Source organism: Miniopterus schreibersii (assembly GCF_964146895.1).
Source record: "Miniopterus schreibersii genome assembly, chromosome: 8".
In the NCBI taxonomy this organism is placed as follows: Eukaryota; Metazoa; Chordata; class Mammalia; order Chiroptera; family Miniopteridae; genus Miniopterus; species Miniopterus schreibersii.
Genome location: NC_138109.1, coordinates 13,277,501 through 13,300,344, shown reverse-complemented (window position 1 = coordinate 13,300,344; position 22,844 = coordinate 13,277,501). Strand labels below are relative to the sequence as shown.

At 37.9% G+C, this 22,844-nt stretch overlaps 1 protein-coding gene and 1 pseudogene across 16 annotated transcripts in view; one reads left to right on the top strand and one right to left on the bottom strand.

Annotated features, from left to right (window-relative positions):
• SRRM1 (serine and arginine repetitive matrix 1) overlaps positions 1 to 22,844 on the bottom strand; it is a 32,132-nt gene that overhangs the window by 1,962 nt on the left and 7,326 nt on the right. For 2 of the 15 annotated variants that reach the window (XM_081146192.1, XM_081146198.1), the window contains 11 exons: positions 21,231 to 21,434; positions 20,374 to 20,568; positions 19,721 to 19,840; positions 17,334 to 17,608; positions 12,110 to 12,190; positions 11,277 to 11,363; positions 9,947 to 10,091; positions 9,533 to 9,574; positions 6,052 to 6,162; positions 2,986 to 3,450; positions 2,199 to 2,394 (listed from right to left, as the gene is read on the bottom strand). In XM_081146192.1, the coding sequence (XP_081002318.1) occupies positions 2,199 to 2,394; positions 2,986 to 3,450; positions 6,052 to 6,162; positions 9,533 to 9,574; positions 9,947 to 10,091; positions 11,277 to 11,363; positions 12,110 to 12,190; positions 17,334 to 17,608; positions 19,721 to 19,840; positions 20,374 to 20,568; positions 21,231 to 21,434 (1,921 nt within the window). The remainder of the gene's footprint in view (positions 1 to 2,198; positions 2,395 to 2,985; positions 3,451 to 6,051; positions 6,163 to 9,532; positions 9,575 to 9,946; positions 10,092 to 11,276; positions 11,364 to 12,109; positions 12,191 to 17,333; positions 17,609 to 19,720; positions 19,841 to 20,373; positions 20,569 to 21,230; positions 21,435 to 22,844) is intronic. The other 13 variants (XM_081146199.1, XM_081146200.1, XM_081146201.1 and 10 more) reach the window with 13 other exon arrangements.
• LOC308561185 (small ribosomal subunit protein eS27 pseudogene) lies at positions 22,244 to 22,595 on the top strand (annotated as a pseudogene). The gene has a single exon. The product of its transcript is annotated as a small ribosomal subunit protein eS27 pseudogene (transcript).

The window sequence follows — 22,844 nt, the reverse complement described above, 5'->3', positions numbered from 1 at the left end:
CGAACTGCGAAGGTAACTGATTTTTACAATTTTACCCAACTACCTTCACATGAAACCAGGTTTTGCGACCACAAGCCGAGTCAGGGTCAAGCTCCAGATGGAAGGAGAGGTGGCACGAGCAAGAGAGAGAGGAGTCTCAGAGTGCAGACAGGCCTAAGCTGAATTCTGGTTCCTGAATCTGCTCAAACGGGCTGAACTTTTGGTGGACCTTAAACTGTACAATAATCCTTGAAAGCTGCTGTGATGATTAAATGCGTGTACCTGTAAATCACGCATGATACTAGCCTAACGTGCAGGCTTTGATCCAGCTCTTATTCTAAATATGCCAGCATTCTTATTGCCACCGGACCCCTCCTACCACGGCATATATGCCAAATGTAGGCAAAGGGCAGGCTCTGCTATAATTGAATTGAGCCTGTAATTCTCTCTTTTTTTTTAAAATATATCTTTATTGATTTCAGAGAGAGGAAAGGAGAGGGAGACAGAGAGATAGAAACATCAATGATGAGAGAGTCATTGATCGGCTGCAGCCCGCAACCCGGGCATGTGCCCTGACCGGGAATCGAACCCTGATCGCCTGGATCCTAGGTCGACGCTTAACCGCTGAGCCACGCCCGGCCAGGCGAGCCTGTAATTCTTAAAGTTCACATTTCTAAGCTATTACTTAAAATTCCCCAATCTATCCAGTTAGTTTGCACAATTCAGTCAACCCTATTTAGATGGACATTTAACCACTAATTTTATAGAACACTGAATGAAACCTGTCCAAGATCAGATTAATGACTCACAAGAGAAAAAAAGATTCAAGTCCCATTATTTCAGTACTCCAATAATTAAACTTGACAATGTGAAAACTGCCAAAGACTATACAAAACAATAAAGTACTTTTCATTCCATCTAAGATTTCACAGGTTGCAAGGTTCATTTTTTATTATAGAAATAATGTACAGCTGACGCTTGAACAATGCAGGGATAAAGGGTGCTAACCCCTGTGAAGTCAAAAATCCACAAATAGCCCTGGCCAGATGGCTTAGTTGGTTGGAGCACTGTCCTGTACATCAAAAGGTTGTGGGCTCGATCCCTGGTCGGGATGTATAAGGAGGCAACCAATCAATCTCTTTCTCTTTCAAAAAATTGATAAACAGCCCAGCTGGGTATGGGTCAGTGGTTGAGCTTTGACCTAGGATCCAGGAGATCGGGGTTCAATTCCCGGTCAGGGCACATGCCCAGGTTGTGGGCCCCATTCCCAGTGGGGGGCGTGCAGGAGGCAGCCATCAATGACTCATCATTGATGTTTCTCTCTCTCCTTTCCTCTCTCTGAAATCAATAAAGATATATTTTAAAAAAGAATTGATAAACATATCCTTGGAGTGAGGATTTAAAAAAAATCCACAAATAATTTTTGACGCCTCCCAAATTTAACTAGAGCTATCTCTAGATAACCATGAAGGATTGGTTCCAGAACACCAAGGATACCAAAATCTATGGATGTTCAAGTCCCGTAAAAAAAATTGAAAAGAGCAATGCTTCAGCCAGCCCTCCACATCCATGGATTCTAACTGTAGATCGAAACTGGGGGATATGGACAGTCAACTGTATATTTTTTGAAAATACACATATAAGTAGACGTGCACAGTTAAGGGTCAATTGTATTTCCCCTGTACAAAAACTAAAAGCATTAAAGTGCAAAGAATAAAAATTCAATCACTCATCATTTTCCTAACATACAACCCCACCACAACATTCTTGTGTCTTCTTCATGATACTTTTCGTTTTATAAAAATATCATAACATAAACACAATCTAAGATAAAAAAATATCACTGATTTGTGTGACCTTAATTAGGTATCCCCAAATGTGTCAAACACTAGAGAAATCAGCAGAAATACTAAGGTATTTTCCCCCTAGATAATAGAACCATTGGCAATTTTTTTTGTTTTTCTAGATTTTCTATATAGTCCAATCTCAACCACCAAGATTCTGGAATTTACCAGTATCAGACACATCACAGGTCAGTGGGTGGCTAGACTATTAATGGACTGCTGATGCAATTACCACCACTTAATCTGTGCCTCCTTGAAGTCTATCTGAACCACAGAAAATAATGCTCTTCTGAGCTACAAAAGACAAAAAATGTCTTTGCTTCCAAGTGACCACATACAACTATAAAGGATGTCCAAAACAGGGCAGACACATACCCTCGCAGGTGATGGGCTTGGTGTTGGGCTTTTAGCCTTTTTGACCGGTACTGCTGGAGACCAGTTGGTAGAGGGTGACTGAGACTGGACAGGAGATGGAGGTGCTGGGGGTTTTTTAGCTGCTGGCTCAGGAGATCCTGAGACAGATCGGGAGGATGAGACTCTCCTTACAGACTGAGGGCTTGGTGAGGCAGGTCTAGACAAAAGGGAAAAAAACAAAACATTTATTATCCAAGAAGATAGATCTTTCCTAAGAGAAACTAACCAACTACCATTACAGAACTAGGTCACAAACTTTATTTTACAGAGCTTAGTTTGCTAGTTGAGTCTACTAATTCGAATTTGTATCATCAAAGTCTCCCGGAGAATAGTTCACACCTCACCAACTCTTTCCATATTGCTAAAAATGAACAATGCTAATTTTTCTGTACGAAATTAACAATGCCAATTCCTTGTATTTTATTTAAGACTGCTTTCATCAGTCTTACATAGACATGCAAGAAATATTCTATGCATCACTTCAGAGTTTAGTTTCAGCAGCACACCCTCAATATAGCTGATACTCCTAAGAACCAGGTATAATCCTATGGCATTTAGTTTATGCCATACAGAACTATTCTCAAAAAAGAAAAGGCTCTCTGAGTAGTAGTAAGAGTTTGCCTTAAAAGTTTATATTCACAGCTTATTCTTTCCTGCAATTTCTTAGTAAGAGGGGGGCGGAGATTTCAAGCATAAAGAGAACTATGCAAGTAAATGTTCCCAACCAAAGAGCATAAAATATTTTTACTTTTTTGTTTTTTTGGGTTCCGGAGTCCTGGAGACTCTCCTAATGGGCCTAGTACTTGGAGATGGGGACTGCCTTCTTTGGGGTGATGAGGATGCTCCTCTTCGCACGGGTGGAGGGCTTGAGGAGGTCTGAGGGGCTCGAGGCCGTGGTGAGGGCGAATGCCGTTTGTTTGGTTGTGGTGACCGGGCCTCCCGAGTAGATCGGCCGGGGGAAGACCCTTTCCTATGCTTTGATGACAATGAAGGTGAACGTCTCTTGGTGGCCGGGGAGCTTCTTTGTTTGGGAGGTGGGGAATGGGAAATACGACGCTTTGGTGGTGGAGATGGCGATGCCCTTCGTTTAGGGGGCGGCGGGGGAGAGGCCGTTCTTCTCTTCGGAGGTGGGGAAGGAGAGTATCTTCTCTGTATCGGAGGCGAGTATCTTCTTGGGGAAGGTGAGCGCCGCCGTGGAGGAGGAGAAGGAGTCCTAGGAAAACACATTATTAAGCTGGAGGGTTCGACAAGATAAATAGTATACAAAGAAAACTAATCATTAATTATGGCTACACAGGCACACCTCAGAGATATTGGGGATTTGGTTTCAGATCACCATAGAACAGCAAACATTGCAATAAATCAAGTCAAATAAAATTATTGGTCTCCCAGTGCATGTAAAAGTTATGTTTATACCACACTGTAGTCTATTAAGTGTGCAATAGCAGAAGTCTTAAAAAAAAAAAAAAGAGTATGTACATTAACTTAAATATTTTATTGCTAAAAAACATTAACCATCATCTGAGCCATCTTTCTCCTGGTAGAGGATCTTGCCTTAGTGTTGATGAAAACGCAGTATTTGCAAAGAGCATTAAAACGAGGTATTTGCCTGTATTGTACTAGCATCAGGCCAAGGGAGTATATTTCTAAATAGAAATGCTCTACCTTTATCCTCATTTCAGTAAAGATATCACAATAAAATTCCTGTATATTGTATGACTACAAAACAGGACATTCTGGTTAATAGAGAAATTTGCAATTTTCCAAATGAATTCAAATATGTCATTAAACACAATCCATATGAAATCAATTTAATGCTTTTTGATAACAGAATTTTGTACTGCTTTGACTAAATTGAACATCCTTTATCATCATATAACTACTAGATCATTATGTTAGCAGGACTCTACTGACTATGGTCAACTTACTCGGGAAGGATGTGCATTAAAAGCTCTAAATTGGTGGACTCAACAATCAAAGTTCAATGCACAAGCTTTAAAAAGTATCTCTACACCCTTCAAAGAGAGACTTGCATTTTCTGTCTCAAATGACCACTTTTCAATAGAAGTCCACTGCTAGGCAGAATGCATCCCTGCAAAAGTCCAACCTGACCTTCCTCTTACTGCTGAATTCCTACATAACCCTGACTTGCCTCCTCGGAATTAGACCTAAATATAATATTCAGGTCCAACAACCACTTGCTCTTGAATCATTCAGACCTTGAGCTCAAAATATTTTCCTGCCCATACAATGGGCAGCATGGTAGAATGCAGTTCCATTTTTGCCCCTGAGCAATTTAAAAAATATATATATATATATATCTTTATTGATTTCAGAGAGGAAGGGAGAGGGAAAGAAAGATAGAAACACCAATGATGAGAGTCATTGATCAGCTGCCTCCTGCATGTGCCCTGACCAGGAATCGAACCACGATCTCCTGGATCCTAGGTAGACGCTCAACCGCTGAGCCACGCCTGCCCGGGCGCCCCCGAGCAATTTTAATAACTCTGAACCTCTATTTCTTTACCTGAAAAATGGGAATACCACCTACCAAGCAAGATCACCTTGAAGACTGGAGATAAAGGACTTAAGCACCCAGCACTTTACCTGGTACATAACAGCTATTCAAGAGCGGTTAAACCCATTCTACTGCTTGGGAATGTATATGAGCAACGCCATTAGAATCCCCCCCACAACTTTTATTTTGAAATCATTTTAGCTTTACAGAAGAGCTGCAATAACAGTGGAGATTTGCCACTTAACATCTTATACAACCATAAAAAAAACTATAAAAAGTGAAATTAACCTCAATATTAACTAAAGTACTAATACTATCCATTTCCACGTATGTCCTTTTTCTGTTCCAGGTTCCAAAAATCAGAATCCTACACTGTACTTAGTTGTCATGTGTCCCAAAAGTTTCTGCTAATTTATAACTGTTACTCTTTCTTGCATGTTTGACATTTTAAAAAAACTACCGGTCAGTTCCTTTGTAGAATGACCTTCAAACTAGGTTTGTCTAATATCCCTAAATAATTACCTTGAGATTCTGAACAATTGGTAAGGATACCACAGAAGTAGCTAGGAATTATGTGACACCAATATGTATTACTGGGGATGTTAACTTGGATTCCTTAGTTAGGACAGTGTCTGCTGGGAATTCTTCACTAAGTTAATACAGGTTGGGGCAAAAGTAGGCTTACAGTTGTGAGCATGCAAAAGTTTATTCTTGTATTACTTATTAATTATTGTATTATTTTCCATAGGAACAACTGTAAACCTACTTTTGCCCCACCTTGTATTTTCCCCTTTCTAATCATTAGTGTTTCTACCTTTTAACATCTTTATTGGTATGTGATTCAGATACCATAAAATTCAATCATTTGAAGTGCACCTTTCAATGGTTTTTAGTATATTTGAAGTGTGTATGTCCATTATCACTCCCCATTCCTACCTAGGTACCACTAACCCACTTTGAATCTATAGATTTGTGTGTTCTGGATTTTTCATATAAATGGAATTGTAATATGTGGTGTTTTATGAATGGCTGAGCTATGTCACTCTAATAAGATAATTCAATCACAAAGATTCAACGCTGCTCTAATTAAGATTAATTAAAGATCACATATGTATAGCCCATGGAAACAGACAATAATGTGATGAAGGCCTAGGGTAGGGCAGGGGCTGGGTGAAGTAGACAAAAGGGGGGGAAGTGGGGGACAGCTGTCAACAATAAAAAACATATTTAATCGTCTCCATAAATAAATAAACAAAGTTGCTCTATGAACCCCAACAAGCACATGTAATGAATTACCTTCGCCGTGGTGGTGGTGTGGGAGACCTACGCCGTCGAGGTGGAGGAGCAGGAGAGGGAGACCGTCGCCTTCTAGTGGGTGGTGGGGTGGGACTTCTCCTCCGTCGAGCACTACACCAAAGAAAAATTATAGGTGATTCTTAGTGGCACTTATAGTAACTGATCCAGATGACACTGTTTTAATCATTGTTAACCCAAAGTACAGCAACTGTTACTCTATCCCTCAGAGCTGTGTTTTTCAAAGTACAGGTCAAGACTATTAGTAAAGACCCTGGGTACGAACCAGCATTTTTTTTTTTTTTTTAAATAAAAAAACCGCACACAGACAATCAGAATGTTGCTAGCAGTAAGGGTGAGTATTCTTTTGTGAAATTTTTGTTGTTACAGTATACAAATATGTAGCCTGGGTCACGATCGATATAAAATATTCTTTACATGATGAAGGAAAGGTTTGAAAACAGTGCCTTAGAGTATTGCTTTGAAATTGGCACACACGCCAGAATCACCTGGGAAACTTATCTGAGCTTTGTGTTCATCGGGTCTGGGCTATGGTCTAGCCAGTGTATTCTGAAAAAGGCCCTCAAGGCAGATTTTTCAATTCCTTTTTAGGAACGACTGCACCGAAGCCCAGAAAAACTTAATGTTCTAACAGACATTTTAAATTTTAACAGTTACCAGTGGCTTAAGGCCTCAAATCTGGGTGTCATAGCTCCAAATTCTTGATTTTTAAAATGCTTTTACACTGTTTAAGAGCTGCATACTATTAACTAAAAACACTATCCCCAAACACAAAGGACTAAAGTTGTCTGAGCACTAAACCTATCACTGGGATTGATTTGGTTCAAGTACAGGTAAAGATCATATAAACCTCAATTCTGAGCTTAACCAACATAAAAGCACACCTGAAATATACAATTATATCAACTAGACTAACTCATAGCCATCTTCCTATAGATATATTAAAATATACACCAAGCCAGTGTGCCACCTTTTGGATAAACTTGTGTACACAAAGTAGCCAAATAACGTAAGTAATTTCTTGTCCAATACAGTATTGATAATTCCTATGAATCTGGAAATACTTTCTAAAGTTTACTGGTCTTTGTTCTCCTTTAAAACTGAGAGCTCTGTAACAGAACAAAGAAAATTCTGAAATCATTACTACATTAAACTTTCTATTTACATTTGTCTATGCCTTGTGGGGGCTAAGATTTCATTTTGAATAGATTTAAAATATAAACTACAAGAGGCAGTGATACCAAGACAGATAAGCTTTAGATGAGAGGGAAAGATAGGAACATCAATGAGTCATTGATCGGCTGCCTCCTGCACACCCCCTACTGGAGATCGAGCCCGAAACCTGGGCATGTGCTCTGATCGGATTTCAACCTCCATCGCCTGGATCATAGGTCAATGCTTAATTGTTGGGCCACGCTGGCTGGGATATTTACTCTTGATTATGTGGCTTCTCTTAAAAAAGTTCTCCCAATTATTCGCAAAACTTTAAACAAAAGTCTCATTAAAAACTGAACTCGGGTTAGAATCTATTATGATATGCTAATGACCTGAAATATTTATCTTGCCCCTCAGTTTCATTTGTAAAATGAACTAAGGTCCCTTTCAGTAATGACCTTCAGTGTCCTGCGTTTCTATGTGAATAAATAACTGAAAAGAGAGTAAGAATAAAATAAAATCATAACCAAAGTAGCATAACTTAAGGAACTGCCAGAAAAATCTGATAATCACTTATAACCGGAGTCTTGATTCCACATGGTTTTATGACCCGAAGGCTATAGTTTTTTAACTGATCTGATAAGGTACACATTTCAGGGATTAATTAAAAAAAAAAAAAAAAAAAAAAAAAAAAGCTAAGCATTTTCTAGTTACTCTGAACACTAATGCCAAACCAAGCCTTCAAATGTGTAAAGATTGTTGAGCAGGAAGTTTCCCCCCTAAACTGTGTGAGAATCAGTTTCAATAAGACTCAATCTGATGTAGCCCTTAGCCCAAGTATTTAGGAACAGACAAGTCTCATAACAAGGGAGCAGCTTACTACCTCTGCAGTGACCTCTCCGGAACAATCTCATTTCACTGACCACACTGGAAATGGAGGTAAGAAATTATAGATGTGACAACTACACTAAGTACGATCAATATACTTTGTATCCTTTAAATTAAGGAGTGCTGAACCCTCAAAGGCAAGGGTTTAAGAACATGAAAAATGTTACTTTATGTTAAAACTTTATAAAATATTAGAAACCAGGCTGTGTTTCCCTTCTTAAAATAAATACTGAAGCATGATTCCAATTAATTATTTCTCCATCCCTAAATCCCAAACACCTGATTACAATTTCTAAAATCACTCAACCTGAGGCTACTAGTACAATTTAGTGCCTTTTAAAATGTGGAGACTCAAAACAAAAACATCCCTGAGGTAGGGTAATAAACACTAGTGTTGACTTCACTGCAGTGAGAAAGCTCTTTCTAGTAAAGAACATAGTTCCATAATTTGGGGAGTGCGAGGAAGGGAAGAAATCTTAGCACTAAACTGATTTTGTAAAGTAATTTTCTAGATGCTGTACTAGCAATTTTACAGAAACCAGGTGTAATTACAGCTGGGAACAGAATACCTTAGCATCTAAATTTATCTTTTTTTAGGTTTTCATTTATTGACAGTAATAGTTACTTTCACGCACAAATATACTGCTTAGCTCCACCACAAACATTGCTGACTGGTTCCAAAGAACCTTTCCAAGAAAACCCTTTTATTAATGAGGATTACCTAAAATAACCAAGCTTCAAAAAATGAGCCAAAATAAGATAATGGGAGTTTCACAAAGAATACTTAGAAATTTAGTGGTAACTAAACCCCCCAAAACAGAAGACCAGTGAAAACATAGTACAGTGGTTATGTCAAAGGCACAGGTCTAAGATCTGGCTTTGTTACTTTGTAACCCTAAAAAGCTCACTTTACTGCTTCTGGGCCTGTTTCTTTCACCCATGAGATAGTCCTAAATTAAAGATTTCTAGGTATGATTTGACTAGAAATGTTATGGTCACATAGACACCAATAATCAAAAAGGGTCAATAAAGATATGCAAACCTACTTTCCTACCATAGGAAGCTCTGAACAAGGGCCAAAGCCTTACACTCCTTTTTCAATTTTTTCATTTTCTCCAGTTTTCCTTGCCTTCCCCAATGTAACCACAAAGTCCCTCCCCACTATATCTGAGGTGCTATTACTGCAGATACTGTAATTACACAAAAATCTAAGTTCAAATAAGGCTCTAAAATGAGTACTGTGAACAATTCTACATTGAATTGATATGTGAAGAAATTTAATTAACTCAAACAATTGAGGGCCTGTTCCACAGCCACACCCACCGGATGCCTAATCTAGGAATGAAATAAGGCTACTTAAACAGCAAACTCACTAAAACTTTGACATGTTACCCTAAGTACAAAGCAGTGTCTAACCAACCTTTTAGTCACTGGCGATTGCCATCGCTTTCCCATCTGCATCCTGAGAGCAGTGGAGAAAAACAAATGTCAAGAATTCCATTCACCGAATGATTTACTTCAATGGCATTAAATATCACTAATGGAGATACATTTTTTAAACATTCAAGATGTTCAGGAATTAATGCTATGATTTAACTGGTATTCTTTTAGTCATACACACATGACATGGTGGTACAAAACTCACGAAGTTCTCATTTATTAGCTAATAACCACCAAACGAAGCAACCCCCTGCCCCCAACAAAATCTGACCATGTCCTTCTGTCTTTGAATGGAGTTATCCAAATTCTAAAATAAACCCACAGCCCACCCTTTAAGTTATGAAGTTTCATCACCACAGAACAGCAGTGAAGACTGCTGAAGAAAAGACATTACCGAGGGGAAGTCTCTTTCTGGCGCTTTCGAGGTGATGGAGAGGCACTCCGGGAAGGGGAATGTCTCCGCCGCCTGCCTACCTCACCATTCTTCACATGGGACCTCTTGGGTCGCTCATCTTCTGAGGAAGAGGAGGAGCCAGAATCTATAATTACACAAGAAACAAAACATAACAGTAGGTCTGTGCTTAAAAAAATGTGTCCACATTTTCTGAATCTAAGTGGATGGAGTGTCCAAATTAGCAAGTCCACCAATGTAGTAGGCACATATATAAACCATCACCTTTGAACAAAGGCAATACCAATATCTGCTTAATGACTTGTAAGTGAAGCACAAATATATACATAATCATTACTACATAAATGTTACATACATCATTTCCACAGTATAATCCAAGGAGACCCAAAGACTTTTAACAATCTAATGATTTTCCTAAAAACTAAATAAAGCTTAAAAATCACCTCAATTAGTTGACTATTATTATTCTATGCACTTTGAAAGCTATGGAAAGTTTTATTAGGGTCTGAATAACCTACTTCCATGTCCCTAGCATTGATAAGGCAAACAATATGCATGTGACATTTCCTACAGGCAGGGTAGCAAATGTCTAAGACTGCAAAAAGAAAAACTTCAATTGTTTGTACATGGTTTCCTTAACTTAAAATATTTAACTGTTCTCCAAATATTAAAACTTAATTTTAAAACGTAGTCCAAGTACCAAAACCCACCCAAGACCTATGAGCTTTTTCAAACTGTTTCACGATTAACCTCACCTTAAAAGAGTTGCAAAAGCTATGTAACTTTTAACTGACTTAATGCCACTGTGGGGTGCTTTGGTTTCCACTATATAAATGAAAAACAAAGGTAGTGCCTGGACTCAGCTCCAAATACCAATTGAGCCAATGAAGTGAGAACATTTGGTTTTAAAAACAGGTTTCTGTGCACATATTCTAATTCAAAATTTTCACTTTTAATTATTTTACAGATATATTCACACAGTACACAAAAAGAACTAAAAAGGGGTAACATAACCTACAATTTGAGCTTGTGTGGGCTTGTTTTTCCTTTTTAAACCACAGATGCTTATATGTGCAAAGAAAACTTCTGAATGAAAGCTCTGGGAAATAAGACTGGGGGTTGGGAACAGAATGATACTTTTCTAATTTTATACCTGTTTTATTTGACTGTTGTACTCTAAAATCAGTTTATTTCTACGTAGACACAAACATGTTTCTCCTAAGTATGCTCACTATACTGATGGATATGCATATCTTAAGTATTTTTTTATTAGAAAATGCAGATAGAAAAAAAACTTAATCAGTGTCCATACCAGATGATGACTGCTGGTTCTGTCGTCTGTATTGGCGTCTCTGCTGCACAGAATCTGCTGCAGCCATTTTGCCACCTTTATCTTCTTCTGAAAGATAGATGCATTTAGAAAGTGTTTCTTTAGTTATGCATACAGAAAGTGTAACATATTTGAGTAGGAAAATGGTCTCTTAAACCTTTATCTGGTTGGGTCAAGCAATGTAACAATATATATAAATAAAATATAAACATATTTTAAAAGTATGTATTTGTTTGCAAAGAAAGAAAACCTTAAAATGCCAATTTAAATGCCGATTTAGACCACCACCACCAAATATAATAAAAATAAACTTCTTTAGCCCCGGCTAATGCGGCTCAGTTGATTGGGTGTCATCCTGTGCACCGAAAGGTTGCGGGCTCAATCCCTGGCAAGGGGCATGCAGGAGGCCCCTGATCAATGGTTCCCTTTCACATCTATGTTTTTCTCTCTCTCTCCCCCTTTCTCTCTCTAAAAATCAGTAAAAACCCCAAGAACTTTAAAACAAAAATACTTTAGGCAATTGCTATAGGTCAGGGTGGGTACCAACCACTTTATAAGCAGTATTTCAGTTAATTGACAAACCCAAAGGATGATACTGTTACCCACATTTCAGATGTCAAAGAAATGAGGCTAAGATAAATAAGTAATTAAACAAGCAAAAAGCAGTTAAGTAGTGGAGCCTGGGAGTCAAACCAGGTTGGTCTGACTTCAGAGTCCTAGCTCTTTATCCTCTAATTAATCTTTAACCCAAAGGGTTTGATCAAATGTATAACAAACTGAATTCTGCTTAAAACAAACATACACACAAAACTTACCTGATTCAGATAACTCTACTTTTCTAGGCTTGGGTGCTGGTGAAGGAGACTCTCTTTTCTCAGTACCTTTATGTTTTGTCACTAAAAAGAGTATGGGGGAAAAAAACAACAACACACTTAAAAAAGAAAACAAAAGAGCTTCATAAGACATCTTCTTAACAATACAAAAATAGGCATGACTATTCTCATAAAGAATTTACAGAGAATTACAAAATTCTGTAAGACTTTTTTTTTATCATCATCTGAGTAGTACCTGGAGTAGAAGCAAGAATTTTTAAATATTGGGTGAAAAGCCCCCAAAAGTTCTACAATGATTTAGGATCTTGAGATTCACCCAAAAAAAACCACAACAGTTACAGAGAAATTGGGAGCCATTTCTGAGAACAAGCTTTACCCTATGTGTAACGTTCAGCTCAATAAACCTGTGTCTTACCCCACAACTTAGAACAGTCTATGAGGCCTCACCAGCATAAAAGCTTTCAAACACCCATTATGGGTAGGTTCACAAAATGGATGATAATTTAAAAATTTTATTTGCTGAAATTCTCAGAGAAAGATATTTGGTCTGAAGAGGAGGAATAAACTAGCCACCCAAGAGGCTGTAGGCTCTTGATGTAGAACATAACCTTCACAATAGTGTGGGGGATTTAAACTACCTATAAAAAAAGTAGACCTTTACAATAGCAAAAATAATTAAATACTGAGGCTGGAAGATCCTTTCCAAAGCTTAGAGAAGGAAAGAAAGAAAAAGGAACCACCAGCAGTAGCAGCTCTGAAATACACCCAAGGTAGGAGAGCTGGGGGTACCTTATGAATGATACGACTTATCTTTTCCCAACTGCGTGGAAAATTATTACAGCAGTTACCTTTTGTATGCTCACTATGTTAAGTACTGTTAAGCACTGTTGCTAATTATTACAGCCCCCCACCTCCATTTTACAAGAGGAGAGACCTGAAGTTTAAATATAAGTAACTTTGAAGTCACACAGATAATTTAAGTGAACTAGGATCTGACTCCAACACACTATTTCTAAGTATAGGCTTTAACTTCCAACAATTACTACCTGTCTATAATAGCCATCCACTGCTTCAACTAAGATCAAAAGTTTATAGAAATATAATCATTAATCTTACCATAGATTAACCTGAACATCATTTGACAATACTCTAAGAACTAAACTTGAAGACAATGTGATCCCCCTCAGGATCTTTACAACTGTTTTGTTTGATTTAAAGCAATTACCATGGATGTTTGACCTACACTGTAGATACATGTAACAGGTATTCATATTCAGAATTCTATCAAGGCTCATTCAAGGGGCAGTAACTTGAGAGAACTAGTGATCTAGAACAGCAATCTCATCTTTGCTAACATAGTCAAACTAAAGAATTCACCACTACACTTTTAAAACCACCAGCATTTTAGCCCTGGTCAAGTAGTTCAGTTGACTAGAGTGTCACCCCAATATGCCAAGGTGGTGGATTTGATCTCCTGTTGGGGTACATACAAGAATCAACCAATGAATGCATAAACAAGTAGAACAAATCAATGTTTCTTTCTCTTCGCCATTCTCTAAAATCAATAAATAAAAATTAAAAAAAATAAAACAACCAGCATTTTATTAATGATTCTACCTAATAAGGCTTTTGGACAAACTGATGGATTGGGTAAAGAATGGTTAACACCTAATTAGTTATCATGAAATATGGTAGTACTGTAAGTGCACTTAAAACTTGTATTTTAATAAGTTAAAAAAAAATAGAAAGGCTTTAAATTTTTTAGAGATTTGAGGTTATTTTCATTCTGGTCAGTATCCACCCCTCCTTTTAAATGTTTTAATTGATTTTTAGATGGGGGAGAGAAACGGGGAGACTAGGAGGAGGGGGAGAAAAAAACATCAAATGGTCGCCTCCCATATGCACCCACACTGGGGATGGAACCAGAAACCTTTTGGTGCATAGGTCAACGCTCTACCAACTAAGCAAAACTAGCCAGGGCTTCACCATTTTAAAATGTCAGTTAATCTTCAATGCTTGAAAAAGATTTTATAGGCATCCAGTTATCTATAAACCCTCATGTTCAAATTACCACCTTGGAAAACTGGGTTCCAAAATGTGTTTGGATGACAGAATGCATTTCCCCCTAATAAACATTAAAAATGTGGTTATATTTGCCCAGCCAAATGGCTCAGTGGCTGAATGTCAACCTATGAACCAGAAGGTCACGGTTCAATTCCTGGTCAGGGCACATGCCCAGGTTATGGGCTAGATCCCCAGTAGGGGGCGTGCAGGAAGCAGCCAATCAATGACTCATCATTGATGGTTCTTTTTTCTCTCCCCTTCCTCTCTCTGAAATCAATAAAAATATCCATATTTTTAAAAAATGTGGTTATATTTGGAAGATGGCTGGCAAATGCCTACATAGTAAACAATACAAACCTAACTACAACATTATCTACACATTTTTCCATAGAAATATGCATTTGGAGTTTTTTCTTAACTCAATCTCATTAATGGCTTAGCTAAAGTAGTCCTTAATTATTATTAAATCTAGTCACCATTAGACAAGCATCCATTATATACCCCTACTCTGGTTCAATGGCTAACCTAATAAGATTATTAACATTATAATGTTAATATTTCATCGAGGTTTGTCTAAATGAGATTTTATCCATCCAAATGTTTATATTTTTTGTATTCAAGGGGCAAAATCATTCTAACATGAAGTCAGAAATCTTCTAAGTCAACTGAAAAAATCAGCATTTTAAATTTATTTCAGCAGTCCTATGAATTATTAATCCCCCAGACTTGTCCAAAAGATGACTTAAACATCAAAATACTTTTCCTGCCTCTCTCCCACTCCATTTGCCTACTATCAACAATAGAAACTTTACTTAAAGCCTGACCAGTGACTACTATATGAATTACAAAAGTAAAATCTATTACATTTCAATGTCATTGCTCTTATTAGCCATGAAAACGGCAAAAAAAGGAGTTTCTAAAATCATACTACCAGGTACAGAAGCTGAAGAATTTCATCTTGGCCTGGCAGGGTGTGGCTCAGCGGTTGAGCATTGACCTAGGATCCAGGTGATCGGGGTTTGATTCCCGGTCAGGGCGCATGCCCAGGTTGCAGGCTTGATCCCCAGTCGGGGGGTTGCAGGAGGCAGCCAATCAATGACTCTCTCATCACTGATGTTTCAAGTCTCTCTCCCCTTCTCCCTTCCTCTCTCTGAAATCAATAAAGACACATTAAAAAAAAAAAAAAAAAAAGATTTTCACCCTGTGCTCCATTTCCCTTCTCCAGAAATCAAAATAGGCATTTTGGAGAAAGAGGGTTCAACCAAGTATACATTTTTCAACTGGAAATGAGAACCCAAATTCTAGTCCTGGCTGGCTCTCACCAAGTCACTTAATCTAAGAACCTCTTTCTTGACGACAATCTCTATAGTTGTTTCTAGCTCTGAAATTTCATCACAGATGACTGGGATCATTTTACTATAAAAAATTATTTCCAGGTAGTTGGAACCAATATTCAGCTTCAGTGGTCACAAGGCATCCTCTGACTACACTGATCACAGTGCGTCTCTTTGGCTAGGTTTCGTTTGAACATGGAAAGAACTGCCCCAGAATCCACAGGAATAGAACTAGTCCTTTGTCCCCCACCTTGACTTATTTCTTGCTTATGTGCATATCCACTGTGACTTGTTACTGAAAAGCAACAGCCTGCTCGCTCCAATAATATATCAAAACACAAGCAGTTAGTACCTATGAAGGTAACTACCTTTCTTCAAAAGGTAACTACTAATTCTTAATAACTAACCTACTTTAACAGGGATTCAGTCCTTCTGTTCAGGTACACTTATCACCCTTTGCTATATGATGTAAAAAGAAAAATCATAACTTGATGTGTTTTTGCAAAGTGACAAGTGACAACATTTATAATATTTTTTCACCAGAGAGCTTTCTGGCTCCAGATAAAGGAAAGAAATAATTCAGAGGAAAAGGAAAAAAAAGGTCAGGACAACAGCATTAGATTTGGACATGGTGAGTGGAAACTATGGACAGACTGAAATTTTGAAACAGTAACATGGGATATGAGGTTATAAAAAGTAAGTGATCCTAAAACCCCCTCCCATACTTTAAGTCTGAACCTGAAAGACCTTAATGTTTCTCTATTCTTATCTGGCTGCTTGTCTATATATGAAGAGCCAGTACAAGAAAAAGGACCACATATTTAGTTATGTATCACCAAATTAGCCTGTTAAAATTCAGAAAATAACCTATACATTACTCTTTACAGACTACCATTATTCCCCATTCACTCTGACAGCTTATCTATACCTCACTGTAACAGGATTCAAAAAAGGTAAAGCAAAATTTGCCTTTCTAGGTACCAATATCAACACATTGGGGGGTAAAGGGAAAGGAAGCAGCGAAATGCTGATTAGAAATCCAGATCTTGTTAAATTCATTAAAATATATTCAAAATTCTGCCCATCTCCATTTTGTTTAATTTCTAACCTGAAAATTCAAATGTGTTAAGAGCAACTATATGTTGCTCCTTAAAATCCAAATTACTACAGCAGCTTTTTAGATTCCCCCCCTCTGCCACTACTAACCTTCCAGGGTGTCTTTCTCATTCCAGCCCTAAGCACCAAAGCCCGATTCCATTCAAACAGATCCTATAATGCATATTTAATACTAAAGAATAAACCCCCAAAGACCACAACCTTTGCTAGGACTTATACAGTGAGCATTCTACTTGCCTGGCAAGATCACAGATCATAAGTTCCTCAGAAATCAATCTAAACAATAAAGCAAGGACAATACTCAAGAACCCTGCCTAGAGCCTAAATTTAAAAAACAAGCCAGCTTTTAAGAGGACACTATGTCCTTCCCTAGAGAGTACAATGTGGCCAAGAAAAGAATTAAAAAGGATATGAAGTCCTCAAACAAGATAACAAACAAAAAAATCTCCGGGGTTGGGGAGTTAACTGGTCTCATAGTAATACAAATATCCCTTATCATGATGATACAACTTTGATAAGTTACTCCAAACCTCAAGAAAAGGAAAGAAAAGGTGAACCTCTAAACAATTTACAAAGAACATCACATACAAATATTACCCAGCTACTTCATACTTTGAAGGGGAAAGGGGGCGGCCAAAAACTAAGCACTTTATAAGCAAATGAAGAACATATTGCTTTTGTTTGATTTTTACCTTTACCTGAAGTTCTCCCTGGAGAGACAGAAACACGACTTTTTCTTGTCCGGTTTGACTGCTGGGGTGTTGGGGAATGACGAGTTTTTGGTGGAGGAGTTGCTGGAGGTGATGGCCTATGCCTTCGCCTTGGAGGACTTGCTGACGGAGACAGCCTACGCATTTTTCGAGGGGGGCTGGATGTCCTCTTAGGAGGCTTCTTTGGCGGTGACCGGGAACGAGACGAAGAGGAAGATGAGCTACTCCCAGACAAGGATGCTGATGAACGCCTCCTTCTGTGGAATAAAGTATTCATATTCAGTAACTGCATTCTTACAAAGAATGACCATACAGGTATGTACAGTTTATGCAAAAATACAGCTATTTTTATCCAACTTTTGAGTTTATGTAGCTAAGCAGATAATGAGTCTTTAAAAATGGGAAACAAAACCATAACCTAGCACAGGAAACAGCTAGTTCAAGACTAACTAAAAGAAATAAATTATCCTGATAAATGTATGTTTGAGTTGTCTTTCCAGTTATAAAATATGTTGAGCGCTAATAGCATAACTAACCAGTCTCTTTCTTCCTTAGAAATGGTATTAGTGTTTTGGAGTTTGCATACAATATTTGGGTGGCAAGGTATTGTCTATTTAATAACACAGTATCAAGCACCTTAGAGGATGCGTTTTTAAAGAGATGTGCAAGATTAGGAATTCATTTAGCTACATAAACTTAGAAGCAGGGGCCTCTCGAATTCTGCGGCAAAATTTGTGTTAAGTTCTGTTGCAATTATGTGTACCTGCAGAATTCACCTTTGGCAGAAGAATTCCTGAGAACCTGAAAAAAAGAAACCCTACCTTAAGTGTGAGATAAAAACTGCCTGAAAGGGAATCTTACACAATCTGCAAAATATTGATTGCTAAATGGCTCAGTAAGCACAATTAAAACATGCTGTTTGCAAAACTCCAATATAAGAAATAGCTGTTTCCACTAATCTTTTACTAGGAAAGCACCAGTTTTACTTTTCTCCTAAGGAGGAAAAATCAATTTTAGAAGTGTGATACCTAAACTGACCATTCATTATCAGTCTCATTTATCAGTAGTAACATCAATTCTGTAATTTTTAATAGTTATAAAAATGGTTCAATATACTTTGACAACTCCTCCCCAGGGAAAAATATTATCTTTTAAAAAACTATGGGATTCTGAAAAACCTCAGACTGCAAAAAAACAAAAATTATTTTATTTCCAGGTCCATTCGGTTCCCTGAAAACAACCTTAAAAGACTCAAATACAAAAAAATTCTGTCCTAATTGTAATCTGAAGCATAACCATCAGAGTTCCTTCTAAAAACAGGTGAAATGCATTGTCAAGAAGGCGCAGAACTTTGCTATCAGTGAACCAGACCTCTATTTTTGACAGATACAGCAACAATCTTTTTGTTAAAGGTGACAGATCAGAAGATTTTACTTTATGCTAATTTTAAGATGATTTTTAGAAAAGAACACTGACATTAACAGGTTTCTTTAATGCCTAGTCTCTTAAAAAAGTAACCAGACACCAAACTGCTAATAATGGTTATATCTACGGAATGGGATTGTGGATAAAAAATTTTTTTGAGAGAAACATGAATTTGTTGTTCCACTTACTTATGCATTGTTTGATTATTGTATGTGCTCTGGCTGGAAATCAAACCCACAACCCTGGCGCATCAGGATAAGGCTCTTAACAGCTAAGCCACCCAGCTAGGGCTGGGTAATTTTTATTTCTGTTAGAATTGTTTATAGCAAGCACTTATTTCTATAATGACAAAAAAGCATTTAAAAAATATAAAAGTATATGCCTAGCCAGAATGGCCCAGTTGGCTGAGCACCGGAGCATCGTCCTGTGCACTGAAGAGTTGCTGGTTTGATTCCTGGTTGTTGCTCCCCCACCCAAATCTCTATAAGCATGTCCTTGGGTGAAGATTAAAAAAAAAGTGACTAAAAGTAAATGTACAATTAACACAAAATGGATTATTTTAATACTGGTAAAAGCAGCTTACTGGCTCTATGGTCATCTGCTTTTCAGAAACCAGTGGTAATTAAAAGCAAAAAAAGAGGGAAGGTGACTAATTTCCTTACTTGATAGGATTTCTTGGTGGGGTTTGAAAGGTTAAGAGTTAACAAGAGGTATCAATAAGATGGTGAATTTCTTTTTTTTTTATTTCCAACACTAGCATTATTTTTCATTGCAAATAACAGCACTACACCTTAAATGAGATAGGCTCTTGGGAAGACATTATCTACTACTCATGAGTTCTTTCTTCCAGGGGGCCACTAATATAAAAAGATTAGTCTAAAACAAACATATGGTGCACTTTAATACACCTGACATTATCAAAAAAAGAAAGCAGTCAAGCTCACCGCCTCACTGGAGATCTACTCCTTCTATGCCTCGGTGGAGGAGGCATTCGTCTTGGTGGAGTTCTTCTTCGAGGAGATGGCCGTCTTCTTGGGCTTGGCCGCCTTCTAGGTGAGTATGATCTGCCAAAACAAACAAAATTAGGACCTGAATACATCAGTAACACGCAATGAATTGTTTGACATAGTTTTCTAAACACCTACATTAAAAAAAGAAAAAAAAAAGGATTTCAAGGGATACAATTCCATTTATGTAGAGATTTTTATGGTATACTTGAAAAAATAAATGTCTTTATTAATTTCAGAGAGAGGAGGGGGGGAGAGAGAGAGACATAAATGATGAGAGAGTTATTGATCAGCTGCCTCCTGCACGCCCCCCACCAGGGACCGAGCCCAAAACAGGTGCATGTGCCCTGACCAGGAATCGAACCACAATCTCCTGAATCACAGGTTGATGCTCAACCACTGAGCCATGCCAACTGGGCTATGGTATACTTTCTTTTTAAGGTATACATAAAGCGTCCTCAAAGTCTCTGTAAACTCAAAGAACAACATTTTACTAAATGTTTCCAACTGCTTTGAAACTAGTTACCTACTCTTATCTAGAATAGCACATAAGATCTAAGCACTATGCAGATATTAAATCCACAACACACCTTGATCTGGATCTATGGCGCCGTCTAGGTCGAGTATGAGAAGGAGAGCGAGACCGTGTCCGGGATCTGGATTTGGAACGTGACCGAGATCTTGGTCGGGTCTTCTCCTTCTCCTTTTCTTTTTTGGAATTTTTCTCCGGAGAGGGTTCTTTAGGCTCTGGTGCAGGTTCAGGCTTGGGAACTTTTAGGATGTCACTATGAAAAACAAAACAAAACAAAACTCACAAACTTATTTTCCCCTCTCTTCTATTCAGACTCTTAAGTTGTAACTCAATGAATAAAGTTATTTCTCTTTTTAAAAAGTTTTTGGCCCTGGCCAGTGTGGCTCAGTTGGTTGGACGTCATCCCGTGCACTGAAAGGTTGCTGGTTTGATTCCCTGTCAGGGCACATGCCTGGCTTCGGGCTTGATCCCCGGTGGGGGGCGTGCAGGAGGCAGCCAATCAATGTTCTCTCCCCCCCCTCCCTTCTCTCTAAAAATCAGTAAAAAATCTTTAAAAAGTTTTCAAAATCTATGAAGACTTCTCCCAAGCTCCAAGTGCAGTGAGAGCAACTAAAATTCTAACTGCATACCTTTTCTTAAAGTGCAGAGTTGTCCACAATATTGAAAGAAAAAAACTCAAGTTACAGTATATAAAATATTTGAAAAGAATACAAGCAAAGGGAAGCAGTGGTCACCTTTCAGGCATTTTATTTACATTCTCCTTTACAATTTAAATTTTTCTACAAGCTTATTTTATAATTTTAAAAAATACTAAAAATAAATCAAGTAGTTTTGTTTCAAACAGGTATTATACTTGCACTCACTTAGTAACAGCCTAAAACGGTGACCTTTATAAATGAATTTTTATGTACTTGCCTAGTAGAAGTGGCCTCTTGTACTGAAGGTTCTTTTACTTTTGCTGATGGTTCTGGGAGCTCTGGAGTTTTCTCTTTCTTTTCCGGAGCAGGGGAAGGACTCCGGCTCTTGGTTCTGTGACGGGGAGATCGAGAATGACTGCGCTTTCTCTCTCTCCTGACAGGGGAAGATCGTCTTCTAGGGGAAGGAGATCTGGATTTGCGTCTAGGATGAAAGCAATTTTTTTCAGGTTTTTGAATAATGTGGATCAGAGAAGAGAGTCAAAGGCAGAAGTGAGAGTTAATCTTTATAATTACATCATTATTGTTTATATCTGAGAAGTTCCCTATGGAAATAATGTATCCTATCACATTTACTTAATAGGGAAAGGGACAAGAGAAAACCAGAGACAAGCAAACCAATGATAACATTCTCTGGTATACTAGTTACAATGGAGGAAAGCATTGACCTGGACTCTAGATTTTGGTTCTTAATTAGTTCCAGAAATGAGGAGACCAAAGACCAGTTTTTGAGGGAGATGATACTTAAAAGTACAGCTGACTCTTGAACAACGCGGGGTGTAGGGACGCCAACCCTTCAAGCAGTTGAAAATCTTTATAACTTTTGACTCCCTAAAACTACTAACAGCCTACTGTTGTGACCAGAGCCTTAGCAATAACACAATCATTAACATGTATTTTGTATATTATACGTATTGTATACTCTACTCTCACCCTAAAACTGGAGAAAATATTAAGAAAATCATAAGGGAACATAGAAGAAAAATCATAAGGGAGAGAAAATATATTTACAGCATTTACTGAAAAAATCCTAGTAAGTGGACCCGCGCAATTCAAACCCTCGTTGTTTAGGGTCAACTATAAAGAGATACTCCCTAATAATAAATTAAACCCAACAAAACAAAGTTTAGATGCAGACAGATTCCACTGGAGTTCATCAGGAAAAGCCTAGGTATTCCAGAAAAAATGATCAATGCAATTAAAGCAATATGCTCTTTAGCCTTTCCTGCAGTAATGACACCTCCCCAAGACAACAAGCCTCTCCCTAAGGCTCTCCTCCATCCCTCTCCAGAAAAGAGGAAACACAAGAAGCAGCACCTGGTGCAGAGCCCCAATTATTTCTTCACGGATATGAAATACCCAGGATGCTATTAAAATCACCACCGTCTGAAGCCCTGCACAAACAGTAGTTTTGTGTGTTGGTCGCTCCACTGTTCTCTGTCAGTCAACAGGAGGAAAAGCAAGGCTTACAGAAGGATGCTCCTTCAGGAGAAGCAGCACTAGAAGCACCTCAAATCGAGTAGGGAACCATCCCAATACATACATTTTGGGTTTAAAAAAAAAAGGCAGTATCAAACTTGCATAAGATAAATTTTTTGAAAGAAAAGCCCCCTTTTCAATAGTTTTCTAACTTGAAATAAAAGAGTAGACCTGGTTCATCAGTAAGCAGTTACCACTATGATTTGTGCTTAACTCTAGAGATAGTACTGCTTCCTGGACAAGCAGGTTTTAATAGCAAATATATAAATGGGAGGGACAAAGAAATTACCTACTCCCTTTACTAATTCCAGCAAATTGCTGAAGAAATTAGCAGAACCACAAAAAATGAAAAGCC